Here is a 20,767-nt window from a genome sequence, read left to right as displayed (position 1 = left end):
TTTATTATTTCGGCTGTAAACATTATGCTTTATGGTATTGTAATGATAAGCTAGTAGTAAGCTCAAGTGGTGACCCTCACTTTGGGGGTCACGTTTCCAGAGTATCCGACGGACTTCATGGCATATCCAAGGAGTATTTGTCCGATTGCCTTTTATTTTATTTTAGTCTCAATTTATTCCATTTTGCAGGTTTTCTTTATTTTATGTCGTTTACTAGATTCTATTGTACTGTCCTTTTGCATCCTGTAACTGGCTTAGGCTATTCCAAATTTGAACCATGTATTGGGTGGAAACCTGTGAGGTTCAATAAACTACTACTACTACTAGTAGTAGTAGTAGTAGTAGTAGTAGTAAGCTCAACCTATAATACTGTAAACCGTAGAGTTAAGCATTGGAAATACTTAGTTGTGTGTGATTTTGTATGTGAAATGCTGGATTTAGAATGTTAGTAGTGGTATTTTTTCTAATATTTTATTTCCATGGAATTGCTTGTTGTAGCTCTTCTTGTTGTTGTGTTTTTACTTTATTATCACACACTACTGTAAGTGTTCATTCCCATCGGGATATTTCCCATTCTTTCCAAGTGCCCTATGAATTATATTCTTCGCATACGCATCGTCTCTGTAATGTTGGAAGTTCTTTTATGCAAGGTGATCCAAAAATTATTTTACAAACATTGGGGACGGGTTTCTTACCGTTAATAATAATAATAATAATAATAATAATAATAATAATAATAATAATAATAATAATAATAATAATACCGAGCTCGATAGCTGCAGTCGCTTAAGTGCGGCCAGTATCCAGTATTCGGGAGATAGTGGGTTCGAACCCCACTGTCGGCAGCCCTGAAGATGGTTTTCCGTGGTTTCCCATTTTCACACCAGGCAAATGCTGGGGCTGTACCTTAATTAAGGCCACGGCCGCTTCCTTCCCACTCCTAACCGTTTTCCGTCCCATCGTCGTCATAAGACGTATCTGTGTCGGTGCGACGTAAAGCAAATTGTAATAATAATAATAATAATAATAATAATAACAATAATAATAATTTTCAAGAAAATGGCAAAGGCTTTCAGACCGTGGCTGGCAAGCGCGATGTTTTCTTTTTAGTCTTAAGACGCTCTGACTATGTCAGGAGAACCCTCAGTAGGTCCCTAGACTTAGCCAGTGTGCGGGGTGCGCGGGAGGAGCCTGGTGGTACGATGTGGGCTTGTCAGGGGTAAGACGAGTGCAGGCGGGTATAAGCACTGAACAGCGGAGCCCTCAGCAACATCACCAACCACTTTACCTAGGCTTTTCCCCCACGTCTTATTATTAATTCCAAAACATTTTACAAAACAATGAATTTCATTACTCGGACTATCTAAACAATTCAGTTCTATAATGAAGCTAAGCCAACGGCCGTAGCCGTGTTGAAATACCGGATCCCGAGAGATCTCCGAAGTTAAGTAACATTGGGCATGGTCAGGAGTTGGATGGGTTGCCACGCGCTGTTTGGTGGGGGGGTAAGGGAATGGAGGAGCGGAAAGGAACTGGCCACCCTACCGCACGTAAACTCCGGCTCAGGAACACTTCTGCGGAGGTTCGGACCTGCCTTCAGGCAGAATAACCCTTACCTACCTACTAATGAAGCTAAAGAAAAGGTTCAAACTGTAACTACCCAGCATGATGGCACTATTTGTAGGGTGGTTGAATACGTTGTCATGCTTTGAAATTTGAGCAAAGAGAGAGAAATTCAGGAATGCACTGTTTATTTGTTTTTATGAAAGTTCTTATTGTCACTTGTGCAATTGGACTTGACAAAAGAGTGGCTGAATGGGTGGCTCAGTTTCTAGAAAATAGAACTCAGAGAATTAGAGTAGGTGAAATTTTATCTGTCCCTGTAAAAATTAAGAGGGGAATTCCTCAAGGCAGTATTATTGGACCTTTATGTTTTCTTATATATATCAATGATATGTGTAAAGAAGTGGAATCAGAGATAAGGCCTTTCGCTGATGATGTTATTCTGTACAGAGTAATAAATAACTTACAAGATTGTGAGCAACTGCAAAATGACCTCGATAATGTCGTGAAATGGACGGTGGGCAATGGTATGATGATAAAACGGGGATAAAAGTCAAGTTGTGAATTTCACAAATAGGAAAAGTCCTCTCAGTTTTAATTACTGCGTTGAAAGGGTGAACGTTCCCTTTGGGGATCATTGTAAATACCTAGGTATTAATATAAGGAAAGATCTTCATTGGGGTAATCACATAAACATGATTGTAAATAAAGGGTACAGATCTCTGCACATGGTTATGAGAGTATTTAGGGGTTGTAGTAAGGATGTAAAGGAGAGAGCTTATTTGTCTCTGGTGAGACCTCAACTTGAGTATGGTTCCAGTGTATGGGACCCTTACCAGAATTACTTGATTCAAGAACTGGAAAAAAATCCAAAGAAAAGCAGCTTGATTTGTTCTGAGCGATTTCCGACAAAAGAGTAGCGTTACAAAAATGTTGCAAAGTTTGGGCTGGGAAGACTTGGGAGAAAGGAGACGAGCTGCTCGACTAAGTGGTATGTTCCGAGCTGCCAGTGGAGAGATGGCGTGGGAGTACATCACTAGACGAATAAGTTTGGATGGTGTCTTTAAAAGTAGGAAAGATCAAAATATGAAGATAAAGTTGGAATTCAAGAGGACAAATTGGGGCAAATATTCGTTTATAGGAAGGGGAGTTAGGGATTGGAATAACTTACCAAGGGAGATGTTCAATAAATTTCCAATTTCTTTTCAATAATTTAAGCAAAGGCTAGGAAAACAACAGATAGGGAATCTGCCACCTGGGCGACTGCCCTAAATGCAGATCAGTAGTGATTGAAACTTGATTGATTGATTGACTGTGATCTGTGAAACAGTGCAGTGCCATAGTACTCAGAATTTCATTAGCTGTTAGTCTGTTAATGTGTGTGCATAAATGCCATTGTAGAGTAGTTACTTAATTAATTAATTAATTAATATTGTAGTGCAAGCAGATTTCTCTTCAGACAATGTCATCGCATTATTATTATTTTCTTGATTCGTTGTGCCCAAATAAGGATTGCGTTTGAACTTATTAGCATCTTTTCGTTTTTCTTCTTCTCTTCCCAATATCATCGGATTATTATTGTTGTTGTTGTTGTTGTTCTTGTTGTTATGTATTCGTCTAAAATTATCGTCGTGCTGGTCACTGAAAGAGATGGTGGCACAGCCATGCCAGAGTAAAATGTCACGAACCGCCACTGTTCCCTACGTGATGACGAAGAAGAAGAAAACACGCCACACGACAAACCACCAGCGAAGTACATAAGAAGCAGTGTTTACATTATCGTCGTACCACGACCCAATACTGGGGCATGTAAATGTGCCGTGATATAGAGCTTGATAGTGGCATGTTCACACGTCTTTCCTTCGCGGTAAATATTCTGTTTGCAATGTTGACCTACGGATGTTTTATACGTATTACAGGCCCAGGCTCTTCAGCTTCGATTTAATTATTCATTCAGTACTGTTTGAGCCGTTTTACATGAAGGAGTGTTGTTTAATTTGCAGTGCTGTTGCTGTTATTGAACTAGAATTGAAGCATAGCCGCGAAAAAGTTGATAGGTGTAAGTACCAACTGTTTGTCTTCTTCATAAAATACTGCAAACATGTGAACCAGATTACTTCAGAATAGATTTCAACTATATCTCCCCCGGCGGTGCACACGAACTGAGTGAATTCTACCCGCCTCAGCTAAACCCAAACACTCGAATTGAACGAAATTAGGTTAGGTTAGATTAGGTTAGGCTGGGTTAGATTAGATAAAGTTAGGTTAGGATAGATTTGATTTGGTTAGGTTATATTAGATTAGGTTATGTTAAGTTAGATTAGGTTAGGTTAGGTAAGATTAGATTATATGAGTTTAGATTAGATTAGACTAAATTAGATTATAACAGGTTAGGTTAAGTTAGGTCAGGTTAGGTTACATTAGATCAGATTAAATGAGGTTAGCTTAGGTCAGGTTAAGTTACATTAGATTAGATTAAATGAGGTTAGGTCAGGTGAAGTGAGGTTAGGTTAGGTTAGCTGGCCAGCTCAGTTCCTGTGGGTCCTCCCACTCAGGTTGGACACCCTCAAGGCCATCAACACGATCCTTGCTGTTCAGCCCTACTCATCACAGCAGTACGCAAAATAATGCATTTGTAGCGGTGACCATACGTTCTATCCCAGCTGAAATTAGAGGCGTATGTAACCTAAAGGTATTCAGAAGAAAATGTTGGAAGTGAATTCAGTTTTTTAAGTAATGAAATATACAGCATTAATAGTGAATTATATTCAGTTTATACAGAACTGTCCACGAAGACTAGTAGTCAGAGTAAGGAGTTAAATCCTTTATGTTATCGCGAACCGAAATATTATGCTCCTTCAGCTGCTCAATTAACTCATTATTTCTAGCCGCCATTGTTGGTGTTTTGTCAAGAATGACCCAATGAACTGACAAAGACCGCGGAAAAAACTGAGCACAATACAACACACAACTGATAGCACGTGGTTACAGAAAACAACAGATCGACAACGCTGGTAAGCGGAACTAGAGCCTAACGCGCTCTATCTGAGCGATCGGCTGCCTATGATTGGCTGTTTATTAATTAACTTAGCCTCCTTCAAAAGGCAACGCTCAAATGTCAAGTCGAAACTCATAAGAACTGAACTATAACCTATTTGTGCCTGTAATTCCCATCTCTATGTATCTGCTATCCTGGTACGTTTTGTTCCCGTGTGTTTCCCAGGATTAATGTAGAAAATTAGTTCTTACGTGGAAATTAAGCGTTTCCATACTCATGTCCATATAACATATTTCACTCTTCTTTGTGTGAGGAATGTGCTCTGAAAGTTTCATCGTTTCACCTTTTTATTACATCCTGTATTCTAATAATGTACTATTATTACAGTACTAATAATTCGTAGGACAGGAAAGTTTCAAAATATATATTTTTAAACGATAAGTACATCGAAATTAAAGAAAGTTTTACAGAACGAGATAAAACATTTACAAACAAGAGCGATAACTACATTATTAATGTTATATCCTGGCAGTTCACTTGGTCTATTTCTTGTGTCTCTGACTGGACGTGTGGTTGAGTAGTATTCTGTCGGCTTGTGTCTGAGGACACAATGTGAATGGAGACTGCTTGCTGGAGAGAGAAGAGGAAGCTGCGGGTAAAGCCATGTGTCTCATCAGTACATTGGTAATCTCGTTTGTCATCACAATAGCTTTTTGTCCTCCAGCTTGGCGCAGAACACCTGCGACAAACTGCCCAAAATTATTGTACAGATCATGATTCTTTGCAGCTGCAGAGACTGCCAGCTGCGACACTTCGATCAGTTTGTCCACTGCTCTTGTAAGAGCTGATACCTGGGAGGTGCCTTGATGAGAAATCACTCGTTTACGGGAAGTGAGTTTTTTCTTCTTCACCCAACCAAGTTTACTGACGATGGGTACAGTTTTCTTTCTTAATACTGAGGACGCCCGGCGTTGACTCTGAAAGTTGTCTCCGGCAGAGGAGGAGTTGTTTTCGGGGGAGTGACCTTCAATTTGTGATTGGATTACATAATTTCTCTCTGCTTGTTGATCGAAAGTAGAAGTGTCGTGTTCATCCTTACGTAGGATAGACATCTGCTCGTTCACTGTTAAAGCTTGTGATTGGATTACATAATTGCTGTCTGTCTGCTGACTGGAAGTAGAAGTTAAATCTTCATGTAGGGTAGACACCTTCTCGTTCACTGTCTCATCTTCAGTGAAATTCAATTTCTCGTCTTCAGGCTCGCTTACATCTTCACTTACATTTTTTGAATGTTCATAATTATCACTGGTTTGGCGTGTCTGCTTGAATTCCTGAAACATATAAAATTTAACACTTCATTAATACATTTACCTGCCTATAACTTTTATTAGACTGGCGAAGGACTGTCTGGTCCTGAACAGTTACATTCGGATTGAAGGATTACAATATCCGCTATAGAGAACATAATACACTATATCTCTTGGCACAGGCCAGAGTAAAGTGTAGCTTTCACCGTCGAAATCCCAGCCTCATCCATGGCTGTGACAATATGGAAGCTGCTGGGGTATGGGTGGTGCTGAGTAATAACATTCAGAGCACGACTAGTGCATCTGAGTGTTATGAAAGGTGTTGCTCATAGGGTCAGTCGTGCTGCAATAGCACTTTCTGACCCAGTGAGGAAAGCAATGGCAAACCACCTCACTCCTCGTATTGCCTAGTACGCCTCATTTTGGTGCTGCCATTGGTTTTTGCGGTTTCCTTATAACTGCATAACCTTTGGTGGTGCTATTTGAGGATCCAACCAACCTCTGGGCTGATGACCTAACAGACAACAGACAGACATATTATAGAACATTATGGGAGGAATAAAAGTCCGGAGACTGAGAAGAACACAAGGCTGAGGAATGTGGCTAAAAGCACGAATTTCCTAATATACCACACCGATTGAATTTTATCCGCTACTTTGCTCACACTTTGCAGAGATCAGCCTCTCGTCTGAACATGTGAATACTCTAACCGTCATACCTAGAATAATTACGGATAAACCTGTGTAAACTGCTCATATGATTCATATATTGCCTACTTGTCGTAAGTAGTGAATTTTAACTGCAGTAGTAAAAATAATAATCGTTTTGGCTTGTGCGCTAATCTACTATTAACATTAATAGTAGTGGTGGTGGTGCTTATTGTTTTAAGAGGAAGTACAACTGTACATCCATCCTCTACTATCAATAATAGCAGTAGTGATTATAGTTTTAAGAGAGTTTGCAGCTTGTCTGCGAGTGTGTACACCTATTAATAGTGGTAGTGATTACTTTCTTCAAAAGTAAGTGTATGTATATTTTCTTCGTAATAATCTACGATTAAAATGTGTTCTGTGATCGTAGTAATTTTTTATGCTGTGTGCCTTTGATAAATTCTGGGGTTAGTTCATTCGTAACTTCTATTTGCGTAGAGTAAAAATGTGAAACCACGGACAGAAGTACAACTATACATCCTTCTTCTATTATCATTAATAGTAGTAGTGATTATTGATTCAAGAATGGAATCCTCTGCCTGATGTTCATTCTTCTTTTTTATTCTTAAAGTATAACTTAAAAGTAAGTACTGTGATGCGTGTTCAGAAGTAGTAAAAATAGTAATAATCCTATTTCTTGGCTTAAAGCTTGTGTGCGCTAATCATCCCGTTGCTTTGTATTCTTTTTTACGATATAGTTAAATCATATTAATTTTTTTATTGTGTAAGCATTGCAGAAGATGTAATACAAATTAAGACTACCAAGAAAAATACTGGAGTTGTACCTTTCAATCACCTATGTCGTCAGTCATAATAATAGATTTACGTCGTTTCCTATTTTTACATCAGGTAAATACTAGTTTTATTCACTAAGTAATGTCAACATTACAGCAGACAATTAAATGTCTGTAGTGTACAAATCTATAAGCTCGATATGTTACAATCAACAATTCAGTGTTCTAATTATCAAAAACCTGTTGAAAGATGCGACTAAAAGGGTGGCGCCTGAATAGCCACCCGAGCTATTCAGCGTAACAAATTATTTTTTGTGACTATGCTCAATTTATAGCAAGATTAGAGATTTTTCGGTATCCCCCTGCCTGTCGTAAGTAGTGACTAAAATCATTTTATAAACAAGGTAAGTTAACAACATACAATATATGAATACATGTCCGATTCCTCTTCCCCCCTCCCTCTACCCACACAGCTAAAACAGGATTCAACCATTTTTTTCGACAAGAAAGACAGCGCCCTCCAAGCCATTCAGCGTAACAGAGTAAGTATATACTATTCTATGTGTGTGTAAAAACTCCTCTCCGCAGTGAGAGGACGCTGTTCATAGTTATTTGTTTGTCAGATAGGGGCGTAAAGCCTTATGCTAACCTCACAATTCTATTCGATAGAAAGAGGGGTATGCGTTACTTCCCTCTCCCTTATAACATGTCCTTTTTCACATGTAAGAATCTCAGGTAATCGAAATTATTGCGCGCTCCTTCTATCATATATTTATAATCAAGGTATTTTTTCTGTTCAGAACACGCTAGGGAATGTATGCTGACTATTCAAATCTTTACTGTAAGATAACAACAGACTATAATATGTTCTAAACACAAAAAAGTTGCTCTTGGTAGAGGGGCATAGCATTTCCGGTCCTCTGTAACAGGATTGATTAACAACATGTTTTATCTTGTTTAGGAGGGGAGGTCACGCGTCGGACGGAGGAGTAAAGCCTTAGCGACGGTGTAGTTAGGCTTCCTCCGATGGGGAGGGCATCTAGCGCAGGAGGGCATCTGTCCGGAAAACTGTTAAGAGGAGGGATTGAGCTGACCTCTGTAACTGTCAGGACGAGGATGAGGAGAAGGGACTGAGCTGACCGTAACTGTGAGGAGGAGGAGGAGAGGGAGGAGGGATTGAGCTGACCTCCGTAACGTCTCGCTGTCGGATACGCTCCAAGATTATGTCGGGGAATGGGCATGTCGAGAAAGGCAGCTAGCCTTAAATCTAGAGTCCTTAGGCCCCCTCCAAGATGGTGCCTGGAAGGGGAGTACGTCGGGAAGGGCAGCTAGCCTTAAACTAGGGTACTTAGGCCCCTCCAAGATGGTGTCGAGAAGGGCAGCATGCCTTAAACTAGGGCCCTTAGACTCCCTCCAACATGGTGTCGGGAAGGGCAGCTAGCCTTAAAACTAGTGTCCTGAAGCCCCTCTAAGATGGTGTCTTGGAAGGGGCATGTCGAGAAGGGCGGCTAGCATTAAAACTATAATCCTCTAAGGTTTGGCTCCCCCTAAGATGGTGTTGGGGGACTTCTCGAGGGACAGCTAACCTTAAAACTAGCCTTAAAACTTCAATCCTCTGAGGTTAGGTCCCCTTAGAGGATGGTGTCGGGAAGCGGGGTATATCGAGAAGGGCAGCTAGCCACGTTCGAAAAATTTCACGCCAAAAACAAGTGCACGTGCTGTCAAGATAGCAGCTGTCATCTTAACAGCTGTTCAAATTCCGCGCCCCTACGTCGTTAAGATGGCAGCAGTGAGGTTAGCGACGTTCACAAGTTCAAAATCCGCGCCCCACGTGGTTAGGACCCGTCAAGATGGCAACTGTCATCTTAACGGCTGTCAAAAGCACGTGGATTTACTACTCAAGATTGCGTCGGGAAGGGCATCTAGCCGTAAAAGTGAGGTTATGTCCATCCAATATGGCTATTGTTGACGTCGGGAAGGCCATATGCCCGTAAAACTACACCCTGTGAAGTTAGGCCCATCGAGAAGGGCATCTGCCCGTTAAACTGAGTTTAGGCCCCTCCAAGATGGCGACTGTGAGGCTAGGCTTGCTCTCTTACGCAAACTCCGCGTCGGGAAGGGCAACTGACCGTAAAAGTGAGGTTAGGCCCTCCAATATGGCGCCTGTAAGGTTAGGCTCGCTCTCTTCTGCAACTCCGCGAATCGACATAGCCCTACCTCTAGGGGTCAATGACCTTGCGGTCAGAACCCGCATAGATATAGTACTGGGGGTCAATGACCTTGGGTGCTGACTCGGCACAAAAATGCTAACGAGGTGGCTCAGAACCCGTATAGCTATACTACTGGGGAAAGTGCCTAAATTTTAATTTTTAAGTACCAATCGAGCTCCAGGACACTGCCCTTGCGGCGGTAGAGGTGGGATCCCTCGCTGTGTCCGAGGGAAAAACCGACCCTGGAGGGTAAACAGATGATGATGATGATGATGAAGTACCAATCGAAAATTACTACAAAACCAAAGTTATAGAGAATACAATTTTCGATCGTTTATGTTCTATTCAGTTTAACTGTAGCGACTATGATAAGAGTGGTATCAAAGAGTCGGAAGAAAACTAAATGTGAAGGCCTACAATATCGAAAGCGCATAACATTGATCAACAATAACATTACATTGACCATTGTTTGTTGTGATGTTCTCTGTCTCTTATACTGCCACTCATCTCCGGTAGATGGGATTACTGTTGCGTACCGGGTATAACAGCTTGACTGAATATTGGCGGGAAATAGCTGGGGACTTAGAAAACTTTCTTCTTTAGTATGCAACTCATCTGGTTCATACATTTCCCGATACCGTACTGCTGGTACGTAACACACTGATTCATCTTAGTATTAGCTGCTCTGTGGATCCGTGGTAGAGTGTCGGCCTCCGAATCCCAAGATAGCGGGTTCAAACCCGGCAGAGGTAGTCGGGTTTTTGAAGGGCGGAAAAAAGTCCATTCGACACTCCATGTCGTACGATATCGGCATGTAAAAGATCTCTGGTGATACATTTGGTATTTACCCGACAAAATTAATTAAATCTCAGCCATAGACGCCCAAGAGAGATCCGGTTTACTCTGTCTGCCATCTAGCGGACCTAGAGTAAAACGGAATGTCGAAATTGACGAGCAGACAGCCAGATGGCGTCAAAACGAAATGTCTGCACATGGTAGCTGAGGCCATACGATTATTATTATTATTATTATTATTATTATTATTATTATTATTATTATTATTATTATCATCATCATCATCGTATTCCAGCTATTCGATCCCTACCCTGACGCGCTGCTTTTAATGATCAATGTGCACACTTCAGGCAGAAGCTCACTTAGTGGTGGTAGTAGTAGTAGTAGTAGTAGTAGTAGTAGTAGTAGTATGACCTGATCTAGAATTACAATTTAGCCCCATTTCAAATTATAGCACCACAATTCAATAAATAACTCAAAATTCAACCCTGAAAAGAGCCGTCACTTAAGAAAAGCTTCTTCCTCTTCACTTTTACTGAATTCTACATTCATTTTATTCCAAATTAGCAGTGAAGAGGGGTCCTCTCTGGCTTGGAGGAAAAATTTTCCTCCAAGTCAGATAGATTTTCCGCCACCAATTTAGTGAATTGAGATTGTCCGACTCATCGGGCACTCATAGGAAACAGATTAGTAAAAGGGCATAGTTTTTGCCCTGGGACTCTCTACTATTAGACCCCCCGCCGAAAAATGACGAAGAGTGTTCACGAATCACGGCTGTCTACGGCTTGGTCATTCCAGCTCTGGTACTTTGGACTGTTAGATCGGCAGCGTAATACTGTTTGATGAAAGTGAGAAAATATGTGGTTTTTCATTTGATCGAGTTTCATATGAAAGCAGCGCTTTTAATCGCGCCATTCCTACTGACGTAATTGTAATGACAATGACCTATGTTCATTTCATTTGGGAAAACCACTAAGACAGTCTTTCTGAGGATGTAAAAAGGCAGGTGGAGAGTGAGTGTCTGCCATTATAATGAAAACTCCCCAACCTGATTGTGACTGATGGTAGCCAAGCGGGCCTACCGTTACAATGAAAATTCCCTAACCCAGTCTTCATTTAAAAAAAGACGTTTGGTAACTTCCCCGTCGCGTTTCTAGGGTAACGTTAAGAGCTATGCAATTTAATACAATCTTGCTCACAGGTGGTGGTGGTGATTATTGTTTTAAGAGGAAGTACAACTAGGCAATCATCCTCTATATAACACTAATCAGAGGGAAAAAATGGAAGGGATCCGACACTTCGAAAAATGAAGATATCGGTCAAAGGAAGACAAGGGCCTCGAAGGGCGTGAAAATGAAAGACTCCCTAGCCCTCGCAAACCTAATAGCGTTGGGGTCGGAAAGGAACAGGAGTTGACCAAGAGAGGTCGGATAGGATAGATGAAAGTGAGGAGCCGAGCACAAGTAAGTGGAAGCAATGCCACGACTCAGCTAAGGGCCCCGTGGTCGCCAACCCACGCTCCAAAGTTCAGAGCCCCTGAGGCCCCTTTTAGTCGCCTCTTACGACAGGCAGGGGATACCGTGGGTGTTATTCTACCGCCCCCACCCACAGGGGCAAATCTTGATCACAACGAGTACACTACCTAACATAGGATTCTGTATACACTGTAGAATTCCGTAGCGAAGCACGGGTACATCACCTAGTCTTATTCATAAGTTAGAAGTAACAGACATGAAAGTAGCGAAAATGAATACTGGTGCAAACAGATGGAAACAGTGGCAGGAGGGAACTCGGAATGAGGAGATTAAGGCTAAGTTAAAAAGAACTCAATGGATGAATCTTTACGCATAAACCGGCTTCGATTGTGGAAACATGTGAGGCCAATGGAGAAGGATAGGTTTCCTAGGAGGATAATGGACTCTGTTATGGAGGGTAGGAGAAGTAGAGGGAGACCAAGACGAAGATGGTTAGACTCCGTTTCTAGCGGTATAGAACCAAAAGAGGCCACAGCACTAGTTGCAAATAGAGAATTGTGGCGACGTTTAGTAAATTCACAGAGGCTTGCAGAATGAACGCTGAAAGGCAATACTGTCTATAATGATGTATGTATGTATGTATGTATGTATGTATGTATGTATGTATGTATGTATGTATGTATGTATGTATGTATGTATGTATGTATGTATGTATGTATGTATGTATGTATGTATGTATGTATGTATGTATGTATGTATGTATGTATGTATGTATGTATGTATGTATGTATGTATGTATGTATGTATGTATGTATGTATGTATGTATGTATGTATGTATGTATGTATGTATGTATGTATGTATGTATGTATGTATGTATGTATGTATGTATGTATGTATGTATGTATGTATGTATGTATGTATGTATGTATGTATGTATGTATGTATGTATGTATGTATGTATGTATGTATGTATGTATGTATGTATGTATGTATGTATGTATGTATGTATGTATGTATGTATGTATGTATGTATGTATGTATGTATGTATGTATGTATGTATGTATGTATGTATGTATGTATGTATGTATGTATGTATGTATGTATGTATGTATGTATGTATGTATGTATGTATGTATGTATGTATGTATGTATGTATGTATGTATGTATGTATGTATGTATGTATGTATGTATGTATGTATGTATGTATGTATGTATGTATGTATGTATGTATGTATGTATGTATGTATGTATGTATGTATGTATGTATGTATGTATGTATGTATGTATGTATGTATGTATGTATGTATGTATGTATGTATGTATGTATGTATGTATGTATGTATGTATGTATGTATGTATGTATGTATGTATGTATGTATGTATGTATGTATGTATGTATGTATGTATGTATGTATGTATGTATGTATGTATGTATGTATGTATGTATGTATGTATGTATGTATGTATGTATGTATGTATGTATGTATGTATGTATGTATGTATGTATGTATGTATGTATGTATGTATGTATGTATGTATGTATGTATGTATGTATGTATGTATGTATGTATGTATGTATGTATGTATGTATGTATGTATGTATGTATGTATGTATGTATGTATGTATGTATGTATGTATGTATGTATGTATGTATGTATGTATGTATGTATGTATGTATGTATGTATGTATGTATGTATTATTGTGACCGTACATCACGTCACCAAGAGTGTACTACGGTATCCTGTAGATGAGTCCATTGTTGATTTTTGTTAGTTAGTTCAAGGAAGTGAACAGAACATCAGGATTGAGAGGGGAATGGTTGCCGCGACAAGGCTTAGTCTTTAGTGTATGATATACGTATTTGTGAATTGCTCACACATAATATTGCGATTAGAACACTGGGAAGCAAACGTCAGCATCGCGAAGGATTTGTGTGTACAACACTGAATGATTTCTACAATTACGAAGGTCAGAGAGAAAATCCAGTCTCTTCTCGAAGAAAATTATTTAAAAATCGAACATGCCATAATAACTGAGCACAAAGATCACACTGAAGAATCTTAACTTAGGCTAGATGGTTAAAGGAGCAAAGTACAAATAATATGCCGATCAATATTATTATTATTATTATTATTATTATTATTATTATTATTATTATTATTATTATTATTATTATTATTATTATTATTATTATTATTACTAACAACCATCCTGTAATCACTAGGTATGTCCGGCTCCATGGCTAAATGGTTAGCGTGCTGGCCTTTGGCCACAGGAGTCCCGTGTTTGATTCCCGGCAGCGTCGGGAATTTTAACCTTAATTGGTTCATTCTCAGGAAAATTCTAGGACCTAAATGCGAAAATGGTATTTGAATGAAAAGAAAATCACAGGAAATCTATCAAGTAAGAGAAAAAATCACAGACACCATTAGAAAAAGAATATTAGAATTAGGATGGATAAGAAAATACTAAATCTCGCAGTATCTCTAAAAAATAACCTGGCTTATAGAAATAAACAAAGATGTTCAGGAAATTGGTATAAATGAAGAAATCTTGCAAGAGAGAAAATTCAGATATCTCATAAACAAACACAAATATGCTGACCAAGCTCAAAGACAAGCTACAGGATGGACGGAAGAACGCAAAAAGAAGCACAACGAAAGAATGAAGAGATTTTTATGAAGACAAGAAGAAACGTTGTGCTAAATAAGTTCACACGCGCTCCTTAATTGAGCATAACGAATCAAATAATAATAATAATAATAATAATAATAATAATAATAATAACATAATTTAGTTCTCAAATGCGAAGGAATTAAAATAAAACACCTATACAGTACGAACTCGCACACAAGAAATGCATATTCCAATAGTAACCAAAACACGCTGACCGTCACAATATTAAGGAATAATCCCGTTCCTAGGACCAAATAATTTACAACTCAACCGTCCATCATAAGCCTACTTAGCTACACTGACTGGCGAGAGTTATAAACAGGCTCGAAACTTCAGTTTGTTTGTTTTTTTTGTTTTTTTTTTTTGCTCTGGGCTTTACGTCGCTCCGACACAGATAGGTCTTATGGCGACGATGGGATAGGAAAGGCCTAGGAGTTGGAAGGAAGCGGCCGTGGCCTTAATTAAGGTACAGCCCCAGCATTTGCCTGGTGTGAAAATGGGAAACCACGGAAAACCATTTTCAGGGCTGCCGATAGTGAGATTCGAACCTACTATCTCCCGGATGCAAGCTCACAACCGCGCGCCTCTACGCGCACGGCCAACTCGCCCGAAACTTCAGTATTTAGAGTTTAGATAAGGAGGATGTCTTTGATATCGCATCCTCGCTGACCACTGGGTTGTCAGAACTGGCTAATTACTTCAAAAGCCTTGTTGATTGTTGTGAGTGGCAGCAAGGGATGGTTATTATTAGAACACGTTGGGAAAGCCACATTCTATCTGAACTAACCACCGTACTTCTATTGATGAAAAAACCTCTGCGCTTCGACGGCCAAAGTTTGGAATAACCCTCTAATACAAATAATACTGTGTTGTGTGCTGTAGCTAGCAGTCATGGTCCCCTCACAAGCCGTACACCCCCCCTCCCCCCGGCAGGGACCTTATCGCCACCACTGGTTGATTGTACATATGGTACAAGAGTAAATAATTACAAGAATAAAAATATTTTTCGAAAACATACTGTAGAAAAATTAAGAAACTACTTACAAGATTAGTTTTTGAAGGTCGAACGTACATTTGAGGGCGAAGAAATGAATCCATTACGTCGAACCAGTGCACCTTTGGAACGTAAACATGGTCGGCTCTCGTAGTGGACTTCTCGCTGTCTTCAATCTTCTTCAGTTCTTGGGAATAAGAATTTCTTAAATTTTTGAATTTTACTACAACTTCCTTGGGACCGAAACCCTCAACTGAGAATGCTGCAGCAATGCGTTTCACAGCTGCAGCTCGTAGATCACGATTCTTGTAGTCATCTGATTTAACATCATACAAACAAGGTTCACTTTGATACAGCTGAATCAACCGCACAGTATTGTTCTCGGATAACCTCAGAGAAACTTTCTTCGAATCTGGATTTTTGGACATTTCAAATTACCTTCCCTCACGAAGTGCAACACAGAACTGTCTCTCACGCCTGAGGCGGAAAAATCAAACGCGCTTTGATTATTTGGTACGCCTGTTTGGCAGAGGCGTGGCGAATACAAGGCTTCCGTTCACGCCTGCTTATTCACGGTCGGATTGTTTTTCACGTCAGGGCCAGCCTAGCATTACGCCTGTATTCGATCGTGGAAGTTACGCTTCGAAACAAATCACACACACACCTCTTTATAATACAGAAAATAATTCAAGTTCCATCCCCCTTCTTCGCGGAAAAGTAATACTGTAGTTCCACAACTGTCTTAAAAAATGTGCAAGATTCAAGCCTGCTACTATTAAATAGAAATATAATACATTACGCGTACAGCAAGATGACAGAGAATATTAAACGCGCATGTGCGAGACACATCGGTTCAGTTAGTTCAATGAAATCCGCTAGATGGTGCGACGACTAACTTTCTCAGCTCTAAGCAAAAGAATGCAGCCTTGGAATGGATGACATCATCGTGTAATATTTCACACTGTTATCGTTTCGATATGGTCTTGACAACTTACGAACGTAAAGATTATTATTGTTTTCTAATACTTCCTTATCATTATTTTATCTTTATTTCAAACAAACCACTGTTAACTCTTATCAGATTAATATGAAGTGTCGCTACTATTAAACATTGTGTTAGGAGGTCAAGTCCATCATTCAGTGTCCGTCTCAAAGGCACTACAATTTAATCCCTACATTGTAATGGGAATCTCTGATTTCACTTTTTAACATGGATTTATTCTTGGGTGGGGGGTCTACATGAAATCAGACGATTTAACAAAGGGTGACTGAATGGGTGGCTCTGTTTCTAGAAAATAGAACTCAGAGAATTAGAGTAGGTGAAGCTTTATCTATCCCTGTAAAAATTAAGAGGGGAATTCCTCAAGGCAGTATTATTGGACCTTTAAGTTTTCTTATGTATATATCAATGATATGTGTAAAGAAGTGGAATCAGGGATAAAGCCTTTCGCAGATGATGTTATTCTGTAGAGAGTAATAAATAAGTTACAAGATTGTGAGCAATTGCAAAATGACCTCGATAATGTTGTGACATGGACAGTAGACAATGGTATGATGATAAACGGGGATAAAAGTCAGGTTGTGAGTTTCACAAATAGGAAAAGTCCTCTCAGTTTTAATTACTGCGTTGATGGGGTGAAAGTTCCCTTTGGGGATCATTGTAAATACCTAGGTACTAATATAAGGAAAGATCTTCATTGTGGTAATCACATAAAGATGATTGTACATAAAGGGTACAGATCTCTGCACATGGTTATGAGAGTATTTAGGGGTTATAGTAAGGATGTAAAGGAGAGAGCTTATTTGTATCTGGTGATACCCCAACTAGAGTATAGTTCCAGTGTATGGGACCCTTACCAGGATTACTTGATTCAAGAACTGGAAAAAATCCAAAGAAAAGCAGCTCGATTTGTTCTGGGCGATTTTCCGACAAATGAGTAGCGTTACAAAAATGTTGCAAAGTTTGGGCTGGGAAGACTTGGGAGAAAGGAGACGAGCTGCTCGACTAAGTGGTATGTTCCGAGCTGTCAGTAGAGAGATAGCGTAGAATGACATCAGTAGACGAATAAGTTTGGATGGTGTCTTTAAAAGTAGGAAAGATCACAATATGAAGATAACGTTGGAATTCAAGAGGACAAACTGGGGGGCAAATATTCGTATTATAGGAAGGGGAGTTAGGGAATGGAATAACTCACCAAGGGAGATGTTTAATAAATTTCCAATTTCTTTGCAATCATTTAAGAAAAGGCTAGGAAAACAACAGATAGGGAATCTGCCACCTGGGCGACTGCCCTAAATGCAGATCAGTAGTGATTGATTGATGTGGGATTGGAATTGTGTTAACCAGGCGACCGGGGAAGATCAGCTTATTAGCAAAACAGAGAGATCGTTTTACAGAAATGAACTAACTAGTAATATTAAAGTGAACAATAGCTTCAAAATCTAGGTTTTCAGGGTACGATTCCATATTTGCATAAATGCATGAAGATAACTATAAAACATTAATGTTTGCAATGCAATTAATTCCTGTATTCATTACAATTTCATCAATGGTCGTTAGTGCAAGACTTCTGAGTAAAAGGCGTGAAGCCGAGTGAGTTGGCCGTGCGGTTAGGGGCGCGCAGCTATGAGCTTGCATTCGGGAGATAGTGCTTTCAAATCCCACTGTCGGTAGCCCTGAAGATGTTTCTCCGTGGTTTCCCATTTTCATATCAATCACGACTGATCCGCATTTAGAGCATTCGCCCAGGTGGTAGATCCCTTATCTGTTGATTACCTAGCTTTTTTTTAAATAATTGCAAAGAATTTAGAAATATATTGAACATTTCCCTTGGAAAAGTATTCCAATCCCAACTCTTCTCCCTATACACGAATATTTGCCTCAGTGTGTCCTCTTGAATTCCTACTTATCTTCATATTGTGATCTTTCCTACTTTTAAAGACACCACCCAAACTTATCCGTCTACTGATGTCATGCCACGCCATCTCTCCACTGACAGCTCGGAACATACCTCTTATAGTTGAGCAGCTAAACTTTGCAGCCTTTTCGTAACGCTACTCTTTTATCGGAAATCACCCAGAACATATCGAGCTGCTTTTCTTGGATTTTTATTTCCAGTTCTGGAATCAAGTAATGCTGGTGAGGGTCCCATGCAATGGAACCATTCTCTTGGGGTCTTACCAGAGACTTAAAAGCACCTCCTTTACATCCTTACTACAACCCCTAAATACCCTCATAACTATGTGCAGAGATCTGTACCCTATATTTACAATTCCGTTTATGAGATTATCAGATTACCCCAAAGAAGATATGTCCTGTAACACCTAAAAGCTTACAGTGATCCACATAAGGAATTTCCACCCCTATCAACGCAGTAATTAAACCTGAGAGGACTTTTCCTATTAGTGAAACTCCCAACCTGACTTTTAACCCCGTTTATCATCATACTATTGCCTACTGTACATCTCACAACACAGACGAGGGCTTTATGCAGGTGCTCACAATCTTCCAACTGATTTGTTACTCTATACAGTAGGGAGGTCAGTAGGGCTGCTGAAGAAACGTTGGGAAGGAAGAAAAGATCAACTGAGAATCAGTGGATAACTCAGGAGATACTAGACCTGATTGATGAACGACGAAAATACAAGAATGCAAGAAATGGAGAGGACAGAAAAGAATACAGGCAATTAAAGAATGAAGTGGATAGAAAGTGCAAGATAGCTAAGGAAGAATGGCTGAAGGAGAAGTGCAAGGATGTTGAAGGTTGTGTGGTCCTAGGAAAGGTAGATTCTGCATACAGGAAAATCAAGGAAACCATTGGAGAAAGGAAATCTAGGTGTATGAATATTAAGAGCTCAGATGGAAAACCACTTCTAGGGAAAGAAGGCGAAGCAGAAAGATGGCAGGAACATATCCAACAGTTGTATCAAGGTAAAGACGTAGATAATTTGGTTCTGGAACATGAAGAGGCTGTTGATGCTGATGAAATGGGAGACCCAATTTTGAGGTCAGAGTTTGACAGAGCTGTGAGATACCTAAATAGGAGCAAACAACCTGGAATTGATGAAATACCCTCTGAACATCTTACTGCCACAGGAGAAACCAGCACGGCAAGCTTTATTCCAATTATTCCAATCCCAACTCTTCTCCCTATACACGAATATTTGCCTCAGTGTGTCCTCTTGAATTCCAACTTTATCTATATACGGTATTGTGATTTCTCCTGTTTTTAAAACACCATTGAAACGTATTCGTCCACTAATGTCATGCCACGCCATCTCTCCACTGACTAGTGTGTAAGATGTATGAGACAGGAGAAGTCCCATCCGATTTTCGGCAGAATCTTATATAGGCCCTACCTATTCCCAAGAAAGCCGGTGCTGACAAGTGTAAAAACTACCGCACCATTAGTTTAGTATCTTATGCCTGCAAAATGTTGACACGAATTATTTACAGAAGAATGGAAAGACAAGTTGAAGCTGAGTTTGAAGAAGATCAATTTGGCTTCAAAAGAAATGTAGGAACACGTGAAGCAATCCTGACTTTACGTCTGATCTTAGAGGACTGAATTAGAAAAGAAGCCCAAGTACATGGCGTTCGTAGATCTACAAAAAGCATTCGATAATGTTGATTGGACCAAGCTATTTGAGATTCTGAAGGTAATTGGGATCAGATACCGAGAACGAAGAATTATCTACAATCTGTATAAAAATCAGTCTGCAGTGATAAGAATCGAGGGCTTGAAAAAAGAAACAGCAATCCAGAAAGAAGTGAGGCAAGGCTGCAGTTTGTCCCCCTTCTTTTTTAAAGTTTACATACAACAGACAGTAAAGGAAATCAAAGAGGAATTTGGAAAGCGAATCACAGTCCAAAGAGAGGGGATAAAAACCTTGGGATTTGCCGATGATATTGTTATTTTGTTATTTTGACTGCAGAAGATCTTGAGAAGTTGCTGAATGGTATGGACGAAGTCTTGGGTAAGGAGTAAAGCAAAAAGTCAAAAGCAAAGTCACCTCCGTATAGGTCATGAAGGCCCTTGGAGGAGTGGAAGGTAAAGGCTTCCACCATTGTTAACCTCGGCACGTGATGGGGTAGAGTGGTTAGCTCTACGCCCGGCCGCCTTTGCCCCCAGGAATTAACCTGGTACTCATTTTTGGTGTAGGCTGAGTGAACCTCAGGGCCATATGCACCTCCGGAAGTGGAAATCTCGTTTCTTAAATTTTACGACTTCCTGACGGGGATTCGAACCCACGTCCTTCTGGGGGAACCGAGCACGCCTTTACCGCCTCGGCCAGGCAG

At 39.9% G+C, this 20,767-nt stretch overlaps 1 protein-coding gene across 1 annotated transcript; it reads right to left on the bottom strand.

Moving 5' to 3' along the window:
* Window positions 1–5,045: 5,045 nt before the first annotated feature.
* Window positions 5,046–16,197, bottom strand: LOC136884871 (uncharacterized). The gene is made up of 2 exons (XM_067157165.2): window positions 15,519–16,197; window positions 5,046–5,892 (listed from the first exon to the last, which is right to left on the bottom strand). Exons 1-2 carry the CDS (start codon window positions 15,894–15,896, stop codon window positions 5,104–5,106), a joined length of 1,167 nt encoding a protein of 388 aa, XP_067013266.2. The 5' UTR covers window positions 15,897–16,197; the 3' UTR covers window positions 5,046–5,103.
* Window positions 16,198–20,767: the final 4,570 nt, after the last annotated feature.

Source organism: Anabrus simplex, chromosome 13 (assembly GCF_040414725.1).
Source record: "Anabrus simplex isolate iqAnaSimp1 chromosome 13, ASM4041472v1, whole genome shotgun sequence".
NCBI lineage: Eukaryota > Metazoa > Arthropoda > Insecta > Orthoptera > Tettigoniidae > Anabrus > Anabrus simplex.
Note: the sequence above shows the minus strand (reverse complement) of the source record. Positions and strands in the feature narration are given on the sequence as shown.

Coding starts and splice junctions, on each gene's coding strand:
- LOC136884871 (XM_067157165.2), bottom strand. CDS start 15,896: ATGTCCAAAAATCCAGATTCGAAGAAAGTTTCTCTGAGGTTATCCGAG. Junction 5,893..15,518: donor GACCTTCAAAAACTAATCTT/GTAAGTAGTTTC, acceptor TATATGTTTCAG/GAATTCAAGCAGACACGCCA.